Source organism: Chelmon rostratus, chromosome 9 (genome assembly GCF_017976325.1).
Source record: "Chelmon rostratus isolate fCheRos1 chromosome 9, fCheRos1.pri, whole genome shotgun sequence".
Taxonomy (NCBI): Eukaryota; Metazoa; Chordata; class Actinopteri; order Chaetodontiformes; family Chaetodontidae; genus Chelmon; species Chelmon rostratus.
Window position 1 is genome coordinate 7,945,815 of NC_055666.1, and position 27,874 is coordinate 7,973,688.

The 27,874-nt window shown below is 41.9% G+C and overlaps 1 protein-coding gene across 3 annotated transcripts; it reads right to left on the reverse strand.

Annotated features, from left to right (window-relative positions):
• Positions 1-25: 25 nt before the first annotated feature.
• Positions 26-27,874, reverse strand: mtus1a (microtubule associated tumor suppressor 1a). Of its 3 annotated transcripts, none has more exons than XM_041943880.1 (14): positions 25,853-27,874; positions 24,791-25,025; positions 21,989-22,222; positions 20,505-20,597; positions 19,904-20,023; positions 14,290-14,507; positions 7,529-7,595; positions 4,721-4,935; positions 3,941-4,046; positions 3,652-3,725; positions 3,427-3,522; positions 2,545-2,661; positions 2,331-2,428; positions 26-1,268 (listed from the first exon to the last, which is right to left on the reverse strand). In XM_041943880.1, exons 1-14 carry the CDS (start codon positions 27,872-27,874, stop codon positions 1,040-1,042), a joined length of 3,924 nt encoding a protein of 1,307 aa, XP_041799814.1. In that variant the 3' UTR covers positions 26-1,039. The 3 variants fall into 3 exon arrangements, with proteins under 3 accessions (XP_041799814.1, XP_041799815.1, XP_041799816.1); XM_041943881.1 differs by lacking the exons at positions 24,791-25,025; positions 25,853-27,874 and adding exons at positions 18,045-18,167; positions 22,602-22,728; XM_041943882.1 differs by lacking the exons at positions 14,290-14,507; positions 19,904-20,023; positions 20,505-20,597; ... (1 more) ...; positions 24,791-25,025; positions 25,853-27,874 and adding an exon at positions 8,375-8,587.

The window sequence follows — 27,874 nt, forward strand, 5'->3', positions numbered from 1 at the left end:
CAAAGCTTGACGTCGACATTGCAGGTTTAATACAAGACTTTATTAATTTCATCATTTAAACAGGGTCAACACACCAATAATATCAGTTCCACAGAAAAATACTTTGAGACGTTTCCAAGAGGCAAGATGTTTGACACGTACAAGCACTCTAAAGCTTCTTCTGCTCAACTCTTTGCAAAGATCCCGACTTTAAAGCTGTATTGGGTGAGTCCAGTAAGGGGTGACTATCACGACTCAAACACATGCACAAAGACTTGGATTGGTCCCATGGTCAAACAACAAGCAAATGTGACAAAACAAAACATGTTTGAGGCCACAGATGATAGCGAAACTGCCAACCTAGATGTAAAAAATCCCAACCTTTAAAAAAATGTAACCTCAAAGAAATTCTGAACATAGATGGCGACATGGACAGACCTGGTGTACTGACAAACAGATGGATGTTTGCAATATGAAAACCCGTCACTCTTCTGCAGTTAGATGTGAGAAATGGTGCAAAGCAGTTCCATATTTAATGTATATTTCAAACAAAATGTGCTGTGAGGAGGGACAGTGTCATCTGCATTCATAGCTATTCTGAATTCAAACTTTACATGGGTGTGGTCTCCAGACACGCACAGAAAGCCTCTGTAGGGCTGAATCTGCATATGTGTTGACATATGCCTGCACATGTTTTCTTTTTACTGCATGTACTGTACATGTGTGCGTGCACTGAGCTTCAGGAAGGACAAGCCTCTGCCAGCAAATACAAGTAACAAAAATAGTGTTTCATTACATAGTCCTGAGATTTCCTTTTTCCCCATCCATACTACCAAACATGAAAGGCAAAGAACAAGGTGACCCTGCTTATGAAGTGCTTCTGTGCAACTTTATTTTTCTCCTCCACCGTGTATAGCGTCTCTGTACAGAAAGTGTCAGAGTTCATCCGATCCTGAAGGAGCCAAGGTCAGGCTAAGCGAACAGGAAACAAACATGGCTCTTAATTCCAGGGGGATAACTCAAGAGAGAGGATCTGCTTCCTGGAAGCAGGGGCCCAGCGTTATCTGGGTGACACAGGAGGGCTGGAGAACAGATCGGAGCTACGAGGTGATTGGAGGCTGAAGGATTGGGAGGTGGGGGTGGAAGTGGGGGACACCTTGCGGGGGCTACTCAAGTCTCCATTATGGAGCTTCCACAGCAGCTCCTCGTTCTCCATCGACAAACGCTTGTTCACCTTGGACTCCTTCTGAAGGGATTCCTGCAGCACTGCCTGCTCTGTGGACAGCTGTCTGTAATACATCAACACAACAGGCAAGTTGGAAATGCTCTGGAGAACAAGTGTTTACAGACATGACTCCACTTCTCAAAGTTTTGTCGAGGAGTACTATTTGCCCTTGTTTTGTGTCTGATCACAATTATCCATGTGGTGACGTGTAACACACAGTGAAGTGACAGCTGACGGCAACACAGAGAGCAGCAATTGTAAGATCTACTGATAGAGAGTAAATACCCATAATCAGCTGGTAAGAGGAAGAGGAGGGGGAATGAGATTGAAGGAGTAACATAAGGATGAGTAACACAGCCAAGTTTCATTTCAATCATGAGACTTCAGGAGAGATCATTTTTCAAAATGTGCACAATAATGTCTTTGGTGACTAGGCTCCATCTTGACACCCCTTATAAATGTGTTTCAGTTACCACCAACTCTCTGAAGATGCTAATAATTTGAACTCTAATACATGTGGCTATTAGCTCTGTTGTTTGTGAATTGGACTTCTTTTGTGGCTCATTTGTATAGAAAGGGCTCAATTTTGCACTAAATGTATGCAAATTACCTTATTTCAACATGTGCAAATAGAATTGGAACACTTGGCAGCACAGTTTGGGGTGCATTTCACACTTTGCGAGAGCTTTGACAATTACCCGCTTTCTTTTTGTCTTATTTGAACATGTTTAGAAGCTGCAAAAGCTGTGCAATCGCCCCTCTGACTTCTCCAGCTCTCAGCCCCAAACCCAGTGGTTCCTACTGAAGACAAGACCCTTTAAAAATGGGTCACAATTACATAGTTTATATCTTAAAAGGGTAGCAATTTTGCAATTTTAAGTACTGTAGTTTTTAGCAAACAATACTCGAAGTAGGGTAAATAGTTTTTATGTGCAAACATCAACAACAGTGCCCATATTCACTGTAAGAAAGGAACATGCCACCCAGTGCAACAGTGTGGCTAACTGAACGTTTTTTAGAAAATGATGGCGGTCTATGGCACAGGGGAGCATGAACTTAACTGAATGCAGTCATTCAAAGGTTCAGTGAGTCATCAGGAGTCCGAGTTCGAGTGGTGAGCTCTTACCTTGACAGTGCGGCATGCTTATCCATGCGGGCTCTGAGGTCCTCGTTCTGCTGCTGAACCTTCTTAAGGCTCTCATCCAACTGCACATTCTTCTCTTTCTGGAAAGAAAAAAAAATCAGAACAGCTGAATGATTCATGTGTTTCATTATGGCTTTGTCAGGAGTTTTGCTTGTCTTGATGCCCAGCAATCATTTTCAGCTGCCTCAGGTCTCACCAGTTTGTCGATCTCCATCAGCTTCTTTTCTTGCTGGTGGAGCTGTTTGTTTTTGATTTCCAGCACCACTGTGAGGCTCTCCAGCTCCTGCTCCAGATACAGGGTGTGGGAGTCCTTCTGCGGGGACAAATAAAGGGACTGGTAAAGACTTCAGAAATGAGTACAGCCAGCCCTGTGTATGTCATGTAGTCATAAATCCAGAACCACACAACAGAGGGCGCCATGCACCTCTTACACAATACTCATTGCTCTGGGCTCATAGGGATGATGAAACAAAAAGGGCACAATGAAATAAAAATGAAAAACAGGCAAATAATGTGGTGTGCATGAAGGCAGTGTTTAAACCACTCCAAGTCCCCTTGACGTGTGGTCAATATATAATATCGAGTTGTTGCTAATGCTATTCCTATCATTTATCTATTAATAGCAGATGTGGAGTGGCAGGGTAATGTGAGGTAGTCACCCTAATTACTCGACCGTGCCAGGGCAGAATGCTGAGTACATGTAGCAGCCACTTAGCACTGATGAGAGATGGCAGCTTCACTGTTTAACAGCACTCTGGGAAAATTAAAATCCACACTGTGCAGTGAGGGAGGACAGAGCTGAAGATAACACAGAGAGAGCAGAATGGAACTCCACTCCTGTTCACGCCAGTTTACGTGGTGAAGAACGGTTAATGGTTAAATGACCTTACAGATAACTCATAGTTGTGTTCTTTTAAGAAAACATGTGCTAATTTCTGCTTCTGTGGGCAATTTATCTTTCTGGCAATCATTGGCTTCATGGTCTTTTCCACCTTTTATGCCTATGGGCAAGCAACACTGGAGTCATGAGATGTTGTGGAGCTCTGCTATAAAAAGCACACAGATACAGTAAGTGTACCTGACTCTTTTCGGCCAGCTCCTTCCTCCTGTTCTCCTCTGCAGTTAGCTTCTCAATTAGGGCTTTGTTCTCCACAGTCAGCACTTCAATCTGTCCCTGTGGATGCACAAAGTCACTGAGTAAAGGTTTTACACACAGGGCATCAATCCATAAATCACTGTCAGTATTGCATGCTCTTGTTTGTGTGAATTTCTTTGATAAAAGCAAGATAAAAGTCAAGCTTACAGATAGAGTGGCTTCTGCATCTTTCAAAGTTTTGTCCAAAGACTGCAGCTCCTGATTGTGGACTTTGCTGAGCTCTAAAGAGTTTACAGGTATTACAGCATCAGAAACATTTCAGAAAACTCAAAAACAAAGGTCAAACCAAAAAAACACACGCATTTGTTAACTGATGTAGATATGAGTTAAAATACACCCAACACTTTCTCAACTCGAGTAAGTATTACATAAACTCATAAGGCAGCTTCAGAGAATGGATATAGTTATGTCATTTGGTCCAGCCCTGTTCACTCACCTTCCAGTGACATTTCATACTGCTGTTTAACACACTGCAGCTGTTCTGTATGGCTGCTCTCTAATTCCAGCTTCATTGCTTCATGATCAGCTTTCAGTTCCTCCATCTTTAAAAACAACACGGGATAGACTTCATGTTGAACCACAGCATTACCACAGGTGTTACTTAGCATTGCATTGAACATGTTTTCCAGTCATTTTCTTCTGAAGCTCAGAGAAAGTTCAAACAGAAACTGACATTTTACAAATTTATTGCATCAAGGATTACAATGACACAATATCGACAAAGAACAGTCCACCCTCCACTGGTGTCTGAGCCTACACAGAGAGCATCTTTCCATTAAATTTATCTAATATTAAAAAGCCTATAAATGAAAATACAGAAGGATACTCAATGAAAAAGTACACTTTGTGGCCACTTTATTACGTGCACCTGTACAATCTAATGCAATCCAATACAGTCCAAAACACCCGCTCTGCCATAACAATGACTTTTATGATGCCAATGTGTTTTTTGACACTGTCATAGATAGTTAATTTAATTATATGTTTCAGCATTGAGGTCATATTTAGTGGTGGCGCTGTTGTACTGGACTGCATTATGTTCCACTCATGTATGTAAAGAGGTAGGACAGAACAGTCAGAAACACCTCATGCATACACATTATAAACTTGGTAAAGATAGATGTTATGGCAGAGTTGTTGTACTAAATTGCATCAGATTGTACAGGTGTACCTAATAAAGAGACCAGTGAGTGTAAACCTTGGTGTAGGGACAAACCTGCTGTTGCATGAGAGTCTTGCACTTGTCAGCCTCCTCCTGGTAGGTGAGGTGGACCTTGTCCCACTCAGCTTGGTAGAAGGTCTGCAGTCTCTGCTCCAGCTCGGCCAGGTCCTTCTGGTGCTGCTCCTGCAGGTTCTGCAGTGCATCTTCCAGCGCAACACGCAGCTCATCCTTCTCCTTCTCCAGACGCTCAGATGAATGGACGGAGCAAACTGGAAATAAAAACTTTTTTTTTTTCTTGGTGAAACAATGACAGGGCATTTGACTGATGCTCAGAGACTGCATGCAGCTGTGCAGACTGTAATATTCATTAAAGTAGGGCAGAGGAAAAATGTATTAGTAACTGCTTGTGTAATAAATGTGGTATGTCCACTGAGGAACCTCTGTATAGCAAAGCTCTCCCTTGACGTGAATGTGTGACACGAAATGTGCTCCAGAAAGGAATGGAAAAAATGACTTTCAAGGGGAGGTTCCTCTTGCACTTGACTGCATATGCCAACTACACTGCAGTCATTTATAGCCAGATGAAGATACGGCAACAAGTTTCTAAATTTATTCACAGTATCTTGAAATCAGTAACAAAGGTAACTGATTTTTTAGTCAAGCTCTTCTCTTCTCCTCCTACAGCTGGCAATTAGCTTTTCTTCAGTTTGAGCAATTGGTGTTTTTTGTTTTTGTTCCGTAAACCAGCATCTCGATTTCCCAACTGTTTCCAACACCAAGTGTTTATATCTACGCTGGAGTGGGTGACAGTGACAAACTCCATAACACGTCTCCAGTTTAAGTGCCTGTGCACACACACAGAGATACTCAGATACTCAGCAGCCGCTGTGAACTTCATCTCACTGGCAAAGTCACTCTGATGGTGTACAGTAAGAAAGAACGTCTGCCGCCATGTTTAGCAGGTGTTTTTCTTTCAAACACATGGTATGACAATAAACCACAACTATTCAGAAGTTGAAACTAAGCATAACTTCATTAGCGGTCATAAAATAATACTCGACCCAGATGTTACTCTGCTACGTACATGTGTGGTAGGTACATTTTCCCAACAAACCAACAGGGCGCAATAAAAGTACATGTACTATTCTTCAATAAAAGTCATCCTACAAATATATGTATATCCAGTTCTAAACCACAGATTTATTGACCACGGAATAATGCTCATGGTTACAAAAAAGGCTCTTTTTAGCATCTTCTGCACTTATGAAGATTCCCCCTTTTAGGCACAAGGACTACATGCTGCATGTCTGCATCTCTATCTTATCATATTCTGGATGTAAGTGAAGTCCCAGAGTTTGTGCTATTGCAGAGCTCAACAGTGAGCTACAGTATGAAGGAACACTGCAGTGCATGAGCATGAAGATTCACCTAACGAAGAGTAGAATAACGACAGCAGAGCCAAGAACAGAGGCCAAGCTAACATAGGGCCTGTCTATCAGGCTTTGGCATGCACAGCTCAACAAATGGAGCCCAGCACTCCACAACCATGTGTAACAGAGATCTGGTCATATGAGCCTTTCTAGTCCAAATCCACCTCACAAAAGCACCTCATGGCTCATATGGAGGAGGAGGGCCCAGGAAAGCTAAAGTTAGCTGTATTTTGGCCCTCAGTCAGCAGGCTGTTGGGGTTTGGAAGTGTCGTAGATATTGCAGATGCTGAAAAATGCAGATCCCTGTTAGATGGAATTTTGCGTGTGAGGAATGGTAACAAAGGGGGTGTGGTTGGATCACAATTTTGGCTGAGGCCCAAGACTGTAATTTATTGCTGTATGAGGAGTGAGATCACTGTTGAAGCAGGCAGGGACACAGTCTGAGAGAGAAATGGGCTAAAGGCAAGCTTATAAGAAAGCCTCTGGACTTTCAAATTTCTTTTATAATATATATTACAAAAGGTCCATCTGAGGTCTCACGCCCTCCCTGATGTGAAGAATGTGTTAAAGTGCAGACATAACAGCGCTCAGCATATAAGAGCAGTCATGTGGAAGTCCCGAGGCTGCGAGGGAGGGTCGGAGCCACAACGTTACGCTGCCTTTAACGAGAGATGAAAGCTGGAGTGTGGGTGTGTGTTTGAGCGTGCACGTGCTGGTATGTGCAAGGCCACTCAGTGTAACAGCACTTAGGCTGGACATTAAACATTGGCCATTGTCTGTAAACCTTCACAAGGCCTCAGGTGGTGTGGCATTCCACAACTGGGAGCCCTTCCCCTGTGTGGGGTCAGAGGTCAGCCTGCTACTCCCTGGGGAAGGGGTTGACACCACTCTACACAGCAACGCTCAAGCACACACATGCCTCAGCAAACAGGCATCTGATTTTCAGTGCTGGACAAAGCAGTTAAGAGGAGGAAGAATCACAGGGGGTATCTATGTGGTGGGCAGAGTCAGACCTCTCCCGCATACAGAAACATTAATATCTAATTGATGACCAGTTCCATCTAATAAGAAAAGTTAACCCACAATAGGACAAACCACTTCATGGCACAGCACTGAACTATTTCAACAGACCAGAGGAATTTATGCAATTTAAGGATTGACTCAATTAAGGCACCAATGACTCAGATCAATAACTGCATTGAATCCCAGCAACAAAATAAGTGAACTTTAAAAAGGAAAAAGAAAAAAAGCCAACACAGGAAAACCGGATCGTCCTCATTAACTACACCAACACAATCCATGATTCCTGACTTATCATCTAAACCAGACAATCAACAGGCTTAAAACACATCACACCGTGTACCAGGAGTGTGTACTTTGGTGATAACAACTTTAAACACAGCTGGTGTGTGACCAAGGTGACCTAACTTACCCAGCTCTCCTCGAAGGTTGACCAGCTCTTGGGACAGATCCCTGCACTGCCTGGTGGCTTCATCACGCTGCAGAGAGAGACAAAGAGATAGAGAGAGAGAGAGAGAGAGAGAGAGAGAGAGAGAGAAAAGTAAACAGTCATGCACATGCTCATGAAGATGTCAGTGAATTTTTTGGAGTATTTGATTTGACACAGCAGCCAGCTGTCAAATCACATGATCACAGATGAGCGATGCCAGCATTATGAATATGAAAGGGTTATTGACTGTAAGGAGGAAGGCTCTGTTAGGGCAACACCCTGACACATGATCATCTAATGTTTTTCCTTGCAAAACATTGTTTTTGACTACTAAATATAAATACATTCACAGCTCAGCAACTAACAAAGTAAAAAAAAACAAAATAGTAAGGATAGGAGAGGGGGATTAAGGAAAACTCAACTTTCAACTCATGTTTTCAGTCTTAGCACATGCTTTCTGTCAGCCTAACTCCTTTACTTCTCCCCTTCTGACTCTGTTTTGCAGTGGAGAGGGGGCAGTGCTGCAGCTGCAGTGCTCCTCCAGACTTCAAACTGACGCATAGATGATCCAAAAACTGTTTCTCTATGATTTACCACCTTTCTCTGACTATGCTGAATTCACATGTACAACCTGACACAGCAAACAGTACATCACACGGCCAGATAATTCAATTATTAAGACAAAATAACAAACTAAGACTAGCCAGACATCACTTCACTGATCAGTTAACAAAAACAAATAGTCCGCCCTGTCCGGCTGTACCCCAGATCTGCATCTATTCCTCACTGCAGAGTAGAACACAGTAGAACAATGTAGAAGCCAGTTACCCTCTCTGCAGTGCAGGGAGCACTAAGGCACGCTCTGCTGCCAGAACAGCCCATGGTCCAGCCTCAGCCTGAGGCTTGGGTGCTGGAGTCCCCCCCCCCAGGCTATGGAGACCCAGTACTCCAGGACAAACAGCGGTCCAGGAGGACGCACCACCTCCACGCACCTCCTCCCAGACTGCTCTGACTACATCTGAGGCACGACTGAAAAAGCCGCTTCACTGGCTGTGGTGAGTGACTGCAGAGTGCATTACCGTATTACACCTAAAAAAACCCCAAAGGGGCAGGCTACAGTGTGCATAAGAGCAGCCTCCTCACCAGGGAGGGGAGGTCACTTTAAGACAGCACTAAAGGCAGCTGGAGTGGAGCAAACAGATAAATTGCACAGAGCTGCCTGACATCAGGCTGATGGAGCAGGACGTGGTGCTGTGCAGTGACCTTCCCTTGGGATAAATGGAGAGGCTTCATTACCACCATCCCCCACCTCTCATCCAAACCTACTGTACATTAAATCATCCCCTCACCCCTCTGCACCATTACCTTAAAACCTGCTGTGTGGCTACAGGCTTCATGGATCTCTCCCTTACAAGATGATATAATGCTGAGACAGATCACATTTCCAGCTTCTGTGTGAGCACGACTCTTTACAGTTAACGTATAGAATTAAAAAATGATATGTCACTTGTTGACTAAGCACCACATGTCCTTGGTAAATATTCCTCAGACTGCATTAGAAACAGCAAATCTGAACCGGTAATTGTCACTGAAGAAGCATTGTGTAGTTGATTGCCTAATAATGATTTCAAGTCAACTGCTCTCCATGCAGACATACACTGATCAATCACAGGCATTTGCTTTTACCCTGCTCTACCAGCTTCACAGTTTGCGGCTTTTTGTTTTTGGTGACTTAAGATTCAAGGCTTCCTTTATGAAAGCATGCTGATTTGATGAGATGTGTGCACCAAAACCTTATGCTCAAATGTTTAATCAAAAGCAAAATAATGGCCACCACGCTGTCCTACTATACACTCAGATTTTCTTGCATAAAACCTAATTTTTGTCAAAGAAAATAGATGCAATTAGAGATGTCTATGTTTGGCCGTACATATTTTTGTCATTTTTTTCTAGATTCTTACTTGGTAAAGCCTGTGTAACTACAGGACATTTAGCTTGCAAAGAGGAGACATGTCCCCAGTGTATATCAATATGATACTACGTCAGGTGTAGAATAACACTTGATGGTAGACTAAGATCAATGACTACTTGCTTCTGATCAAGTTACAATTTCCTGGAAATACTGTGGGCGAGATTTAAATCATTTGTCTGGTTATTTGGGAATGTGCTTGCATTCCTGTACTGAAATTAAACTCGTGTCACAGCATTTTCTCTGCTCTTGAGAGAAGGTATGTTAAACCAGGGCCAGGGCTTATACACTCAATCCAAACAAATAAGATACAGTGCTCAGTCCTTTGCTTAGTGTTTGGCTGCTGTTCATAACCATATCAAGTCAACAGCTGGGACATTCTCACACTCTGATGGTAAAGACCAGCCTCCTATTCTTGGTCTGATGGGTGGCCACCAGATTCCATTGTACACTCTATAGACACATACTCTCCCATAACTACAACAGATACACATGTTATTTTGGTGTATTTAACTACTGTTTTGATATTAAATGCAAGTTACGTGTGTTTTAGACACTGAGGTATGACAACTCTGGTTCAAAAAAACTGCTGTTTTACCTCATCGACTTCACTGATTTTTGTAAATATCTGCTCATTCTGAATTTGATGCAGCAACATGTTTCAAACACGTTGGGACAGGAGCAACAAAAGACTGAGAAAGCTGTGGACTGCTCCAAAAACACCTGCTTGGATCATTCCACAGAAAAACAGGTTGATAGGTAACAGGTGATAGCATCATGATTGAATATGAAACTGCACTTTTACACCTTCACCTGCACCTTCTGTGTACTTAACATTTAGGTACACGCATGCTTAACTAAACGGTCAGCCATTTTGCACTATATACATTTTAGTATATTTTTTTCAGCTGCTGTTGAGTATGGTATATTTATGCTGTTGGTATATTTTATGCTGCTGGTATAGTTTATGCTGTGGTATATTTTACTGTTTATTGTTCTAGTATATTCTTATTGCCTTAGTATATTTTCATTTCTGGTATATTTTTATTGCATTTACAGATATTTTTATCTGCATGTTAGTTTAATTTATTCTAGTTTCTTTATTTTATTTTATTATTACTGTCTTATATGTCTTATATTTCTTATTGTTTCTAACATGGGGGTTGCAATACAAATTTCACTTACATGCTTAGTGATAATAAAGAGGATCTTGAATCTTGAAAAGGGCATCCTGGAAAGGCTCAAAAGCAAGGATGGTTGCCAGGTTCAACACTTTGTGAACACATGATTGTATAAAGGATGTTACTATATGGGCTCAGGAACACTTTGTAAAACGGTTGTCAGTAAACACAGCTTGTTTTCATGTGACTGCACTCTGTTTTCTTAGCCTTTTTTGGCATCAGGATTGTAGTAGCAGTGTAAAGAAGCAGGACATACTGTAGATAAAGCGGAGTGAGTGAGGCCCAGACAGCTGCCTTTCTATCCGAGAGGAACAAACGTGTAGAGTTTTTTGTTGATGCAATCAGTTTCACAACCCTGCCACCCAAACAGAAGGATATGAGTCAAACATCAGTGACCAGAGATCACATACTGTGCCTTAAATACCAGCTGTCACATTACACGCGTCATCATCTGATACATTTAAATACCCCAGCTTTGTTTTGTATGACTGCATGTGTCCATCATCCAATACTCTCCACACTGTTCTCAAATAATAAGTTACACCTGGTTTTCTAATGCCTGGAATGTGCACTCAAGTTACAACAGGCAAATGTGTTCCCAAGATGGCTCGTTAACAGGAGGAGCAAATGCCAAAATCACTTAGACACTTGACTGCTTAATCAGAACACCTATATTTTTTCACCTTTTTGGTTGTGGGGCAGTGCAACTGGCAGCAGAAATTAAGAAACAACAGGACTCACTGAAGCTCACTGAGACTAAAATTGGACCGATATGAACTCTGTTACTACTGCAAGTATCCAGAGCGCTGCCACAAGGGATCTGTCTGGTGTCAAACTCTGGAGTGAGGCGGCAGTAAAGGAACTTGCTGTAATCTAGGCCGAAGGAAATGAATGCATGAGTGGCTTTCTGTATCATGCCTGAGAGAAGCAGCGGTTTAATTTTCTGAAACAGTTCTCTCGTCAACAAACATCCCCTAGTTTCTTGGCCACAAGTTTCATGTTAGAAGCTAAGTTTTGCCTCGAGTACAATCTCCAAACACAGCTTCAGATATAATGATATCAGAGTGAAGGAATTTCATACTTCTACACTCTTGGAGAATGTCAATGGTGACGAACGCCCTCTTTCTCTTCCCTGTGACACTTGGTAAGACATACAGAAGCACACTGCTTGCAGACAACGGCCTAGTACAGAACTTTGGAACACGCTTTGCAGCAACAACTTTACCAGGACCACAAAAACCAATAAACACTGCTAATCTACATGTGATGGGCCGATGCACTAAGCTAGAAGCACCACAGCTACAGCGGGGTTTAAGAATACCGTCACCACTGTGGTGTTCTTCCTCTAGACCACCCCGGTACATTGTCAGTCTACTGTATCTGCACTACAGGGATGCAGCTTGTGCAGGTTATTTTTCATAATAAATGTGCATCTCATGGATTTGACCTCAGCTCCCTGTGCTGATGTGTCAGAGGCATAGCATAAATGTCAGATAAGGTCCAGTGCAGCCACTGCAAGGGAATGACGGCAACTTCCCAGTGGCAAACCTGATGTCTGCCCCCGTGCCACTGAATCAGCCCTCTTCTGACAATGACATAAAATCTATTTACAAACACAAAGTTAGGAAAAAACAACTCAATAACTTGTCATATACTGACAATAACATGAGGCTTAGCAGGGGAAATGTACTAAACTGATTATATTTTTAGAAACACTTGGCTTATCAAGTGTTTCTTCAATTACTGCCTCAACTATCTCGGTGTGCTGCTGACATTTGACAGTCACTGCAACAGGCATTGTTAGACAGGAGATAATGAAGAGTGGAGGACAAGATCAAATCTCACGTATGTCATGAATGCCCTCTGGGTATCAGGACACCTATCAGAGTTTTTAATCAACAGTACTGAACTTCTAGATTCACTATTTGTCACATACACATAAAAGTGTTTTCTGCAGCTTCAAAACAAAATGAAGAGTGGCTTATTCAAGAAAAATAACTAAGTCCTTATAAATTGAAAGAGGAAGACCATACCTTGACCAGACATGATCACACTGATACAGCAGTGGAAGCACAGTACTTATGAAATCTGGACAAGTGAAAGGGCTGAGTGGTGTAATCCTCTGAAATAAAGACAGGGTCATACAATTTAATGGGCGCCACAAAATATCATCTTGTGTCTTAAATCCATTTATATTTAGATGACACATTCCAGTTGTTTCACTCAATCAACACATACAGTGTGAAAATATTTGACAAGGACACTTCTAAAGTTAACCAGAGGACTGAAATAGCTTTTATGTACTCAAACAGGGTAACAGAGTAACTGATTTTTTCCTCTGGGTTTACAAGAAAACACAGATATAAATCTTCACTAACTGCATTAGGTCAGTTTAATTTTAGAATTTACTCATATTAGTCTGTTGGTTTTCCGGTGTAAACAGATTTAATAGACTCCAAGCACCAGATCATAACTTTGCTTTGACAACAACTAAATAAGGGAGTATGATGGTTGGGGTCGGTCGGAGGCTGGCTGATAGGATAAGCCTGTTTGTACTACATTGTGGGAAGAATAATCCCTTGGGGCATCTAGTTCCTGGAAGCCAATCACATGGCACCACTATTAAAACAGATCCAAAACAAAGCGCAAGCTTAAACAACCATATTTTAAAGACTCTCAGGACCATGTCTGCCTACCTGAATAATTTATGAAATGTACAACTGAAAGGCTGCTAAAATAAAAATGAATTCTGAGATGGACCTGGAGCAGAGTTTCTTTCTGATCCAGGATTGCTTCAGTTGTTCAGTGGATGACAACAACAGGGCTGTTTTGTGTTGGACAGCTTCCAAGTATGTCTTGTGTGTGCAGCCCCTCATACCCGTCCAATCACTCCCCATGCTGTTGCTGTAAATAGAAATGCCATTTGGTTTGCCCTGTATCAACACCATGATTTCATGTTGCAACACATGCAGTTATCATACAAGGTGACCAATCATGAGATAAATTCAGAGTTGGTGTATGGCTGTTTTTAATTTGTAGGCCTATGCTTAAACAAATACTAAGAACTGTCTTGCATGATGTTTAATGTAAAATGCAAAGCTCTTCGCAATGCAGTGAAAATATGTGATAAACTTTTTGAATGTTATTGCAGGCATGGTTTCCATGGGATGGACAGATATTGCGAGATCTGTCTGATATATAGATAATGCGTATTGCTAATTCAACTATTGCCTTTATTGTGAGAAACCTTCTTTGTCCTGAGCAACCAAGTGATAACATGGTGTTTTTGAGCCAGGCTCTGATTCTTGCCACATTATCAACTGAGGACAAAGAATCACAAATTGAATTAGGCCAATGTTCTCTAGAAATGTCATGATGACAGCAAATACATTGCTATAATATGCAACAGGTCTTTGCTGGTTGAAGACCTCTCTATATTTTCCTCTGAAAAAAGGTCAATGGGGCTACAAACTGCAGAAACTGTGCAATATGCTTCATTATTTCCTGTTATTAAATCAATTTTAAGAATCCATGTTGTTCAAATACAACATTTGAGAAAAATTACCTTCCCATCATAAATAAAACTTTCATACCTCAGTCAAGGTTTGTTGCAAGACAATGGCGAATGCCTCAAATCTGCAGTTATTAGCTGCCAGGAGTCCTCTGAGCTGTTGGATCCTCTGGTCCTTTCTCCCACCCTCGTTCACACTTGATGGCACCACATCCGGAGGGCCATTACTCTGGCTTGGTTGGGATGCTTGCTGCTGAGGGGGTTGATGGCGGGAGCCGGCCTTGGGTTTGTTCTTGTCCACTGTGAAAGAACATTTGTTGAGTGTTGTGACAACATTTATCATCATCATACCCCCCTCCATAGTCGCTGCAGCTGGTCTGAGAGCAGTACCACCCACCCTATACACTCTTGTCAGGGTCACATGCAGCGAGCTCCAGTGTCAAAGCTCTGGATATTTCTGCAGTCCAGAACTGTTCTGTCCAATCAGCCAATTTGATGGGTCCCAGTGCTGCTCCTCTGACAGCCCAGATGGAAAAATGGATTCTCTGAATGCAATTAGCTTTCCATATCCTAATCAAATCTAGTACTCTGCAGGCACTGGTCACCATGGACAAAGACATAATTCTGTGAAGCTCTGTTGCCGTGGTTCTGATTTACATCAGCTATATAAGTACATACAATAGCCATTATGAAGAAAAATGCTACTAGACTAAGACATCAGAAAAGAGGAACACCACACACTCACAGTGGAGAAGATGGAAATAAAAAGGACTGATAATTGAATTTGGATACCAGTGTGTAAAAATTGTTTCTCTGAAAGCACAGTTTGTCAAAAATGAGAGCGCAGGGAGTGTTATGTAACAGCTGTGAAGATAGCCTGAGACATATCAGGAATGGAGTGCCACCAGTTGCCCAAGGGCACACTCACTGCTGTTAGAGCCAATAAAGAATATGGAGCAAATAAAAATACATACTTACAAAATGTAAAAATGTAAAATTAAAAAAATAAATCTACTTTAAAAGTACCGTGGCTGCTAACACTATTATCTCTCTTACCAACTCCAGTTTAACTACTATGTACGCACAAGCCCCACCCCTGAAGTGTTTATAATCGTATCCTTTATGAACCACAAAACCTGGAGCATGTTCAAGTTAAATTTAGATGTACTATGCAGGCTATCATTTTAGAACATCGGAACATCCCAGAAGAACATCAGCATATAACTGGAGGGCACAGACATCTTTCTGAGCAAAACAATGCTGCGTTTGCCTTTCAAAACAAGGGAAAACAGGGTATTCAATCAAACAAGAGGAAGCATCTTCCAAGCCTGCTGTAGACAGCTGATCCTGAAAGTGCAGACTGAACAGCTCTGCAGACCCTTGGCCTGATGGGGGCAATATAATACTGTAAAGAGAATAACACTCCAGGCTGTCAGGCCAACAGGGGGAAGACTGTTGTGATGAACTGAGAGGAAAACTCACTTAACGACCAAACTGTGGAGTGAATGCAGTAACATGAAAACCTTAATAAAAAAAGAGAAGTAAACAGGATAATAAAAAGCCAGAACCATCTCATCTGAATAATTATATGCTGCATTCATACCACAGAACGACTTGGGTTTACACAGCTCTGTATCCGGATGTGCAGCTCACCTCAGCTTCACAGCTAAAGTCAACAGTTGAGCATGAAAGACAGGCACAGCCTTTAAGACAAACTAAATATTAATATTCCACTGCACCTGGAGGGATGGTACACCTGACAAAACAAGGCACACACCTTATGATACCGCTTCAGGGAATTCAAGAATTTCGTTGCCTCTAATGCTGAACAATTTTACGTATATTTTCTCAAGCTTGTACAGCAGAAGAACTGAAGTCGGGAACGCAGCTCATTCAAACCCAGATTTCCATCTCAACGTCTTGCCTGCATCCTTTAACTTTTGCATCATGCATATTACTACAGCTTGATAAATGTCCAAATAGAAAATCCTTGTCTGACACAGATCCAAACAAAGAGTTGAGCTGTGCTGCATAGCTTTCAATCATTTTGATGATGCTGCATTCTGCTAAACCTGGAAGGATTTCTTTAAATTAGGATGCCCTCTGCTGGTTGTGCAAAGAGGACAGACACCATCTGAATTTATATCACATGTAGCACAGACATGCCTGCAAACAGAATGAAGCCAAGCTCCATGACAGATTCAAGCTGCTGTCGACACTACATTGTGGAAATTTTTAATTTGTCTTTGTGATGCTGTAACCAACATAGTAGTAAAAATTAAGTGACAAGTGAATCTCTTATCCCTCTATATGTGGTGTAATAGAATGTAGTTACTGCTGTTTGCTTTTTAGTTTGTCCTCCTGGGCCAATAAAAACAAAACAAAACCACAAACAAACAAAAAACTGTGGGATCATAGCCATGTTCGCTGATGCCACTTTGAAACATGTACCATGAACTATAGAAAGTCGAAACTGACAGGAAGACAGGTTCCTATATATTTTTTCCCACAGTTACTATCTTGTGATTCTCTCCAAGGTCAGGAGTGGACATTATGCAACAGCTTTCTGCTCAATTTAAAAAATTCATGCTCTCACCTTTTTAAATAATTCAAAATGGTCTAAAGAGGTGGCCAGATTGCTGACATATAGTGCGGGAGTTTGTATTATCCCTGGCTTTATCATCTCAGATTTTTAACTGTAATGTGGCTTTTGTTTTCCATCAACACGCAAATCTGCACTCTCTCAACAAATTTGAGTTTATATAAGCACATAGGCTGTTTCTCTGTTTGTTTCATAGCAACAGCGGACCTGCAGCTATTTTCATCAAAGTGTCTGAACAGAGTTGATGACACATGTTGCCCCCTTCATTTCATACTTCCTCCCAGGCCCAGAGAATCATTTTGTACCAATTCAACCAGTACACTTAACACAGATACTGAGTGACCTAGTGACGCCACAGCATAGTGCTCTGCTGCTAGAAGGAGATATCACACCAGAGCACAAAGCATGATGGGTGATGAGAGCCCTCACAATCATGCACTTGTTAGAGTGCTTGGCTGAAACAATACCAGACAATAATTCTCAGTGTAACATTCATGAGACACTTGTCTAAAATAAATAAAACAAACAAGTGTTTGCATGGGACACGATGTACATACTAAACGACTTGTTTTGAAGTAAATGAATAATGCTTTCCTGTGTTTAAATAAGAAATAATCCCATTGAGTTATTAAAACCTTTACCTTGACTGTAAACTAAGTTACCATATTTGGTATTTAGTAGAAGAATGTTTTAAATGTGGGACGTACAGGAAGCTACTGTGTTCCCACAGTCCAGTTCAAGAATCACAACAAGGTTCTCATGGATCAACCTAGAGACCAAGAACCAAAATAACCTTGGTAGATCTCAGGGTGAAACAGGAGTCCTGGGTATCCCAGTGAGTAAGAGAGTGAGACGCAGCACATGCTGACACACAGTCATAAAAAGGCGGCCTCAAAAATAAAACAAGTCTTTCTGAAATACCACTGTGGCTTTAAATGAGACAGTTCAGATGTTTGTTTAAATCCAATTGTTCCTGAATTCAAGAGTCATTTCCTAAAATATTCCTGCCCAGGGTCACACATTATAGTGACCAAGGTAGGTAAATGAAAGATGAACCTCCTGCTTTGACGGCTGGTAAACAACCATACTAAAAATAGATTTCAGAAATAGCTAAGTGCACAGGTTTGCCTGTGAGGCAAACACTGATAGATTTGGCTTAAATATTATAGTGCAGAAACCCAAAAACCATAACAATGTCAGCAGAAATACTTAACACTGAAATAACAGTGACAGACCTGCTTGGAAAACCACCGTGTTCTTCCTGCATCCTGACAGCAGCTGTATGTTTCGTAGTAAACCCTTGGCTGTCAGACGCACGTGGATGTTGGATAGGGAGAGCTTCGGAGACCATAACATCTCTCAAAAACAAGGCAAGAAAGCGATTATTTTTAGACAACAATTATTGAAAAAAACAAACAAACAAAAAAAGCCCCACCAAGCTCAATTCTGTCTATGAACCACACGCCATGGTGTGCCTCAGTGTATCATGCTTCAGGTGACAGCAGCACTGAAAGGCACAAAATAAATAAAGCAATAAAAAACAGTAGTAAGAGTTACACCACTGGGACAGCCTTGAAAAAAGTGAAGGCACCCAGTTCAGCATGGCAGGTCTCCCGACTCAAAATCAAATTCCCAGCTGTGAAGGCTGGAAGAAACAGACAGGGCTAAAGGTTGGCCAGCGGTTTGTGGCACAACCTGATAGATGTGATAGGGGCAGGGGGGGAAAGAAAATGAGTAAAAATCCCTTAATCCTCTTGGTAAAGCCGGGCGTCAGATATTCACCAAACACATCAGTTTCTCACGGCAGAGCATAGCAGCATCTCCGAGCTGGATGATGGCGGTGCTGTAGCAGAGCTAGGATGCAGGCGGGGGGGTGGGGTGGGAGAGAAAGGAGTGGGAGGAGCAAACAGCATATCTGCAGCCAATGGGAATTAAATCCAGCCTCTTCCCCCCACTCTTCCTCTCATTTACTCTGTGTCACCAGCAGTGGGACGGCAAGAGATGACAGGCTTCTCATGGCATGGTTTTGTCTGATGAGCTGAGCTGTAGACAGCATGGCGGGCACAGTTCTGTGTGAAAATGTGTCCTCAGCTATGACAGTAAAACATATTTGATGCAAGACTTGAAACAATGTGCTGACTATCAGCGTGTTATGAAATAGTTTGTTTTTGCTGTGTTATTGTACCAATTTTTTTTTTTTTTGTTTTGTTTTGCTGTTTCTTGTCGCTCTGCATGGTTTGTGTTCTTGTAGTCTTGAAAATTATTTTTTTGTTGGTGTTGCCATCTTTATGGCGTCTCGTTATCGCTTCACTATGAACATTCCATTTATAGGTTTAAAACATCTTGCCAAAGGAATGAAGTTGAAAATTAGCCATCTGGGCAACACTGGCACATTTACATGAATTGTTATTATGATTTCCATCTAGTTTCTGCAAACAGTTAGCTCGACAAAACACTAAAGGATAGAAGACAGATGAAGAGCCCAAAAACATGCATCAAACATTGTGTGTGTGAGCAGCAGAGAAGGACAGAGGTCAATTAAATAGAAAGCACACACTACAGCTTCAGTGTGATTTTGTTTACAGGAAACAGATGTGAATGAGTAGGGAAAAAAGAGTGGCCACTGACAAACACTACAATTTAAAATTAGCACAAACCACATCTGCTACAGTAAAGTACCACAGTTTCCATCCTTATAGCACTGAGAAGCATTAAAATCATCAGCAGTTTTAGCTATATAAAAATCTAAGTATTCGAGTTAAAAATAGATGCTAGACTTGAACATCAATTAAGGGTACGGCAGCAGAGGACAGGTCTCTTTGTAGTAGATACAAATACAACATGAACATAATGCATCAATTCTCCATTATGAAAGCAAAACATGATTTCAGTATGGTAAGTGCATTACCAAAACAGAGGTTTCAACAACAACAACAAAAGAACAATAACCCCAATATCTTCTGAAACCAAGTCAAAAAGTCCTTTAAACATTTAGTTCAAACACAGGTAATACACACAATAAAGTGAGGGACACAATTTAATTATGAGGAACATCAGTTGTGTCGAAAACAGAAAGAAAAGAAAAAATTCTTACCAGGTCCACTTGAGGTTACACGAACAAATCTTGCAGAGGCGGACCTTTTCAGTGGACTGACTGTAGAATTTGAAGCTCCTTTGCTGGTGGAGGCAGCAGGGTTGCATGCTGTGGCCAAAGCTGTAACAGGCAAAAGATCCAGGTGAGACACGAGGCAGGAGTTAATCTGACCCATAATGTAGCACCAACACTTGCAAATGACCGCTGGCAGCTGCAGACAGGTTTTATGGTAGAACTAGGTCATGAGGTTTGATCAAACATACTGTTCCATTGAAAAACAAAGATATAGGTAATTTAATTCAATCAAGATCAAAGAGCCCTATGGTTACCACACAATCTCAACAACATTAGGAAGTAACAGTAGCTCAGTTAATCACTTTCAACCTCAGTCAAGCTAAACAGGGAAGCTTCCTTATCACAGTGAGAATTTGATAAAAGATGTAAAAATCAATGTGATCTCACTAACATTTACTCTAAAAATGAGAATTCAGAAAGGCCATTTAATGGGATCGACGTTTAAGCTTCCTTCCTTCTACAGGAACAACAGATAAAGGAAAAGGCAATTCTGACATGTAAAAATGTGTGTGTGTAGAGATCTCACATGGTCCAGTGTTTTTTGCAGGGGTTGTGATGAATCTAGTTTTCAGCACAACAGGTTTCAATGGGGATGGTTTTAGTGCAGCTCCTCCAGAAACTGTTGAACAAGTAAAGAAGTATTGACTGAATATTGCAAATCCTGATGTGAAACTCTGCTGTCAATACAGCGTTGCTGTAAAGGCTGGCAATTTGTAAGAAAGTCATGTCAATCTACTTAGAGGATAATGTGAACAGACCATTTTGAGGAAAACAAGCACAATCTTAAGTGCAACACAGTAAACACAATTCTTCTTTGTTATTTTAATAATTTGATTAAATGCAACTATTCTGGTAAAAGAAAATGAATCAGATTAACAAATGATGTTAATCTGACCATTCTGACAGTTACCATAGCAAGATGTAGCAAATCAAATTTGTAAGCAATGTGACTGAATGAATATCTAGCATGTAAAACAAATGCCTCTGCCCTCTGATCAAACTATCCACATGCTCTTTAAAATCCTACTCTTCATCATGGATACTGCAGTTATGATTTCATTTCTAGTCTTACTTACTTCTCCAAAGCTTTCTATCTTTTCCATGAAATGCAGCTAACAAAGGGATGATACAAAAGCGATAGGATCCAATGAGCAGGCATGTCAAGAGGGTGAGATCACAGTTGGATGCTGCACTGCCCTGTGCCAGTGAAGAGGAGTTGTTGAAAACATGAGCAGGAAATTCAGTCCAAGTGCAGCTTCGAAGTCCTGAGTAACCAGCCATTGGTTTTTAATTTAAAAAGAAAATTGGGAAACTGCTCCTTTTCTGCACCTCAGACGATCTGTTTGCAGTGTGTGTCTGCTCACTTTCCTCCAGGCAATACTGTGTGTGAACTGGAGTGGAATAGAACCCGTTGCCATGACAACCACACAAGGGGGGTGTCCCCAGTTTAGAAATAGGTCCTCTTAGCCAATCATATACGTGCATGTTGTTGAAGATGCTGGGAGGAAAACAACCCATAATCTAACAGTGCTTCTTCTTTTATGTTCTCCAGGAAGCAAATAAATACCATTATTAAGCCATTCAAAGCTAAGCAGCAATGTAGAATGATTTGCTGGCACTGGGCTGGATTTCATCCTACTAATACAGATTTTTTGATAGCTTGGAAAGATGTTCTATTTTCTTACAGAGCTTAAAATAAAGAAATCTGAGGAAAAATGCCACAATGTTTTTAAGATGCCAGACTCCTGTATCTTGGCAGATGTGGAGGCATTAAATTAGAGAACAATTTGCCCTGGGGGAGATTTACATGCAAGCCCAGCCCTGAAGTGGGTCACCATTTCAAACAGAAGCCCCTCCCCTCCATGTCCAGATGTGTGCTTAAACAGCACACTGAACAACATGGCCTGACCCTGAAAAACAGCCTGCAAAAAGCTGATTTTCTACCTTTATGTAAGAGCCTGTTCAGCTTGAACATCCCATTACCAAAATGTAAATCCTTGTTAGGCTCACCTTGTGTACTCCCAGCACCTTCACTCAGTTCATTGTGAACATTGGCCTCAGTAAGGCTCCTCAATGGCCCCAGGGTCTTGCGTGGTAGTCTAGAAGCAGGAGTATGGGAAGGGCCCATAAGAGAGGGGTGAGTGGGAGTCTGAGGAGGTCGGGATCTATTCACTTGGGTCTTAATACTTGCTGTTAAGGCAGTTCCATGGGATGACTCTCCTATTGCCTGCCCTCTCTGACTGCCTGGGATGCAATGGAGCACAAATAAACACTGGAGGTCAGGAGCATGAACCCCTTTGTTAAGGACAAATACACACACTGAGCTCACCGGTGTATTAGTCATGAATACAAACTCCAGGCAGTAAAAATGTCCACAGAACTACCAGACAGGTCAAATTAGGCCTAATAAAACTGCCATTTTCTCATAACTGGCAGTAAAATATAATATATATTATATTACTATTATTTACTATTTTAGAGATTTGTCTGAAAGCAAAACTAGTAAGTTAGAAAAGTAGAGAGAGTGTAGAGCGCAACGTAAACATTCATGGAAAACAATATCCCCAACAGCTAACCCACTTCTTAATTGTTGCATTCAACATAGAAATTGTACATCACTTACCTATCTTACTCACTACAGCAAACATGTCCAATTTCAACTAAAAATAAAAACAAACAACAAACTAGAAAAAATATTGCAGTTTAAGTAAAACAATGCATCCCTGTGGAGTCTCCCTGTAGAAGGTCAGTACCTTTTTACTGTGGTCAGGGCGCTTGTTACAAATACTGTGTTCTCACTTTAACACTATTGGTGAGCCTAAAACCTCCCTTTCCTTCCCCTACTTTTTCCACTTGCACAGATGGCTTCCCATCAAAGGAAGAGTCCCCCTCCTTCCCTATGACTCCTCTTACTATGAAGAGCAGAGGGAGTTGGCTTTTTATCCCAAAGACCTGGACAAGAGACCGGAGGTCTGTATCCAACACTGTTCCTGTGGAACATGACTGAGGTCATCAGGAAGGAGGTCATTAGAGAAAGCGCTCCATGTCACCCTCTGATGGGGAGATTGCTTTACTACAACCTGAATAACCAGTTTACAACTGCATGATTTTCATGTCAATTATTTGTGCTGATTTGGTTACAGAAAACGACACTCACTTATTCACTCACTTGTACACTAGCTTCTACACAATTGCCACTTTTTTTTTCTTCAGCTTTACCCAAAACTTTTAAGGGGCATAAATTCACATAAAAAGACTACCGACAATGCAAAATCAGAGATAATAAGGCCACAGATGAAAGGAATTTGCCAACATGGTAATAGCTGTATTTTCAAATGAGAAGAAAACAGCATGAGTACAGATGAGACTGTGTGGACATTGCTCCATTGCCAATAAAAGTAGTAGTAAACTACTTTCTCACTGCTCAGTCTCCTTGAAAGATCAATCATTATCACCACTAGCCTAAGTGGATATAACCTGTAACCAAACCTTCACACACTGAAGGGGGTAAGACATTAGCCAAGTGTAGAATTTTCATGCCTACCTCAATGTCTGTCTGCAAGACTCTAAAAGGAATCCAGACTCAAAGTTCACTTCCCGGGTCCACTCTGCTTTGACTGCAATGATCATCTATTATAAGTCATGATCAGGTAGCGAGCCAGAAGGCTAAACAACCTGATTGAGGGAAGGCTACTAACTTTAACAGGTAGTAGAAAACTACATTGCAATCCAAACTATGCTTACACTGCACTAAAGGGATTGATGCTCCACTAACCACTTCATAAACACACTGTTAAACTTTAGCCTACATCTCCTCCAGCACTGATGAACAGAGTGCTGTGTGCATGTTCACCTGCTGTGTACAACATTTGGAAGATACCAATATAGGGCTAATACATAATTTCCGTGAAGCAGAAAACCCAGATCGAATTGCAGAACTTAATAATAAAAATGCAATCAACCATAAAAACACAACGTATCGCAGAAATTGACAAAACATGGATGCCTACTACTACTACTATGATTTGGTGTCACACTAGCACACAGTCATGTAGAAGAGGCCCTCTTAGAGAGAAAGGAGAGCACTAGCCAGAGCTAGTCAACAAACTCTCAGAAGTGCAAACACATCAGCACATGCAAAGTGCAAGTTTGTTGAAGACTTCATGGCTGCATGCGGAGAGCTAGATATGCTGTTGGGAAAAAAAGCTATCTATGTTTGTTGTCAAGCATTGAAAATAAGGAGTGTTGCATAATATGACATAATTAGAAGAATACCTTGGACTAACAATATAAAATAATTGGAATTATATATTTAAAAAATAAGAGTAATAAAATAAAACAAAATAAAGTGAAAATAAATAAATCCAGAAGCGTCTGTGTTACTGTGTTGAAGGATCCTGCAGATACCCAACAAAACCACGTCCCTCTGGTTCTGCCTTCAATTCTCCATTGCCCTTCAAGTACAGCCCAAGTCAACTTCTGTACTGTGCTTGTTTCAATCATACACAGGGTTAAACAGACCCATCACACAATTCTCTCTGTTTACACAACAGAGCAAATAGTTAGGAAATCATTAGCTCTCCACTTATTCAAAAGCAGGTCGTAAGACCTATGACGGTACTGACAGTCACCTACTGTCAATGTTTATTTACTGACATTTACAGGTCCATTTCCCCTTTTGTGAACCAAATGAAAGTCAGCTTTAAACTTTTCTTACGACTCTCGCAATGTTATCATAGATTCAGCTTAATTGGACAGTGAAAAACCCAGCATTTACAGTATTTAACGTTGTCAAGATAATAAAAATCTTACTTGTACTGCTCTTCTGCTTGGATTGTGGTGTCCCTCCAGCGTTGGAGGTCCTGCATTCATCCCTCCCCAGGGTCCCCTGCCTCTGCCTGGTTGATAGAGCGGCTGGTCTGGGACTGGCAGCTGGCGCTTGTGGTAGTGGTGCTCCTCTTGCTCGCCTAGGAGATGGCCGTACTCGAAATCTGCTCTTACTCTCATCCCATGAGTTTCCTGCTGTTGTCAATTTGCTGGACTCTACCTGCAAAGACAGCAATTTCTTACTCAGTCCCTCCTTTCCAAAAAGGTCCCTGCCAGCTCCCACAGAATCTTTCTGTGTACTAGACCAAAATATTTGGATGGCCTGAAAAGGTGCAGTGAACGATTCGTGAAGGATATTTGAACTCAGCAGCTAAACAAATGTACCCCTCCCTTCAGTGCTCCTTCAGAAGTCCCTCAAATTTATGGACATACCTTGCCGAGGCAACAGTCCTAACAACTAGGTTTGACCAAAACGGAAATAAGGTGTGCAGCGCATGCTGCCCAAGGGTAAGTTAGCCTCAATAAGTAACGTTAGACAGGTAAAGACATGTAAGTCCAAGGGAAAGAATGTGAGGTCTGCTGTAGCAAGTAAGATATTTTTCTATCAAGTTGATGAGGTAATATCTCAGATACTATTTAGAGTACATTTCATTACTATCATGGAGGTCCATTCCTCATGGGCGAGGGCATGTAAGAGGGAGAGTAGCCGGCAGATGAAGAGTCAGAGGTCAAGTGCAACTGGTTCCCCTGTTGTTGATCAGCTGGAAAAGTGTTGTGTGGCTTGAGCTGAGCCACTTTGTTTGTTTCCCGTTTATACAGACAGGGCTGCATACAAACACTGGATTTTTTTTTTCAGCACACAGGATGGACTGCCAGCTAGCTGAATTTGATAAAGACTGTATTGGATTAGAATCACTGACTGCATCTTTAACATGGTTTATAGGTAAAGCTACAAGAACATGAATATTAGCATTATTTTAAAATACATGATGAGTTGTTGCTGATTTTTTAACTGTCAGTTAAATTAAATTGTTAGTCCATACTCACCACTAGGCTGATCTTCTTAACCTCTCTTGTAGAGTTTTCAGAAAGTCCATCTGTGGCCTCAGCCTGTATGGCCTGCTTATTCTGGGAAGAGCAGTTCAGGTTCCCTGGTTTGTTCTGACCCAGTGGGGTGTTAGCTTTAGAAACGATGAAACTAGTTGAGAGCCTTGGAGTTGCTCTTTTCTCCTTTGGTGGCCTAGATGATGATGATGAACTCTCTGATGAGCAGCGAGGCCGCATCTTGAGGACAGGAGGCTTGTCCTGACCTAATGCTGAGCCTGACCTGACCTGAATTTTGTTCGACACGCCCCTCTTTGGAGACCGTTTGGGATCTGTTTGGCCACTTCTATCAGGGGATTTTTCCAAGGATGAGACGCAGAGGGTCTGGTTGCCAGCATGCTGCGCTGCAGTGCCTGCCACTTGGCTTGAGGCTGCACGCCCTGTTTCAGAGCTGGCATTACTGCATTGGACTGCTGAAGCATATTTATTTGCAGCTGGGTGGCGGTAAGGTGGGGATGTTCTACTCTTGCCCAGTCTATCCCGAGCAGGTTGCCTAGGTGACTGCATCATTGCCACACCAAAATTAGCAGCACTTGTATTCACTTGTCTCTGAGCATCACTGACCATTTTAGTGGTGGTAGAGACAGTTGTAGTGCTACCCCTTACCTTGGCAGGACTGTTTCTGATAGTTGCTCCTCGATGTGCTTCAGTGTGTTTATTGTGCACATTAACATGTGATGGTTTGTGCTGTGAAGCGGGGCCTGGCACTGACACTGAGTGCACATTTCTTGTCACCACTTTAGATTTTACGCTGCTGAAGTCTGACTTGGGAAACTTCTTGATTTCCATTTTCTTGGCTTTGCCAGTTGAAGGGGGCAGTCCTGCCACCAAACGTTTAGGAACCACAGAGATTTGCTGCTGTTCAACAGCGTGGTGTCCTGGGTTTCCTGTGTTTCCAGTGCAGGGAGACTCTGAAAAAGAGGGGAGGCTGGGTATCATTTTCCCAACGTTTTGTATTGGAGTGGAAGTATGAACATCCTTATCAGTGTCTCGCATAGCTGACAGAGTGGAAACAAATGTCTTGGCTTGTTCTGGTGTAAATGCTCCAGGGACATTGAGCAGGTGTGCTTCCGCACTTGCAAACTGAGCCTCTTTTCCACAATCTGCAGGAGATGTTCCACAGACAAACGTCATCAAAAGACCTCCTTCATTCTCACTTAGCGGAGCTACATGAGAGTTGGATGTTGCCATATCATCTTCCTCAGTGGGGAGCTCTGCCTGAGTGAAAGTCAGACCGAGACACGAATGGCCTGTGTTCTCCTCAATGACTCTTTCTGGGGATTTTTCGCAGACATCCAGGAGAATGGTTGACAGCAGGTTAGGCTCAGCGGGCAATTCTGGATTGCCCCCAGCTAAAGAGACTGATGACTCTTCCAGGGAAGACACTACCATGAGTGACTGGTCCTCAAGGCAAAAACTGTTACTCCTTATTATCATTTCCCCAGAGCTCAGGGAGCAGGAGTCATTCTCAGTGGATCCCCTACGGGAGGTCTCACATGAACCCATTTGGCTTTCCCTCCCAGCAGAGTCTGGAGACATCACTGCACTGCTGCTTCCATCCTCTGTGTTCGTACTAAAAGTCTGATACTTCTCTGATCCCATCTCATGGTTGCTCATTAGACTTGAGTTTTCATTCCAGAAATTCACATTGCCAGTAACAGGCGTGGCAACAAAAGTTTGGTTTAGGTTCATGCTTACACCACAAAGCACATTACCCTGTGGTAAGTTGGGCTTATCCATAGGGGAACCATCGCTGAGACAGCACTCCAGCATGTTGACATCAGGGGAGCTGTTGGCTTCTCTGTCACTCAGGTTGGAAATAATACTGTTGGAGTCAGGTGAAGGTGAGAGAGACAAGTCGCTGTAATGACTCTCAGATGAGAGGCCCATCTGTAGGTCTCTGCTGGGCAAAGGAACTGTGAGCTCAACTTGGTCAGCAGACATGTTAAATGTCTTATTAGACAT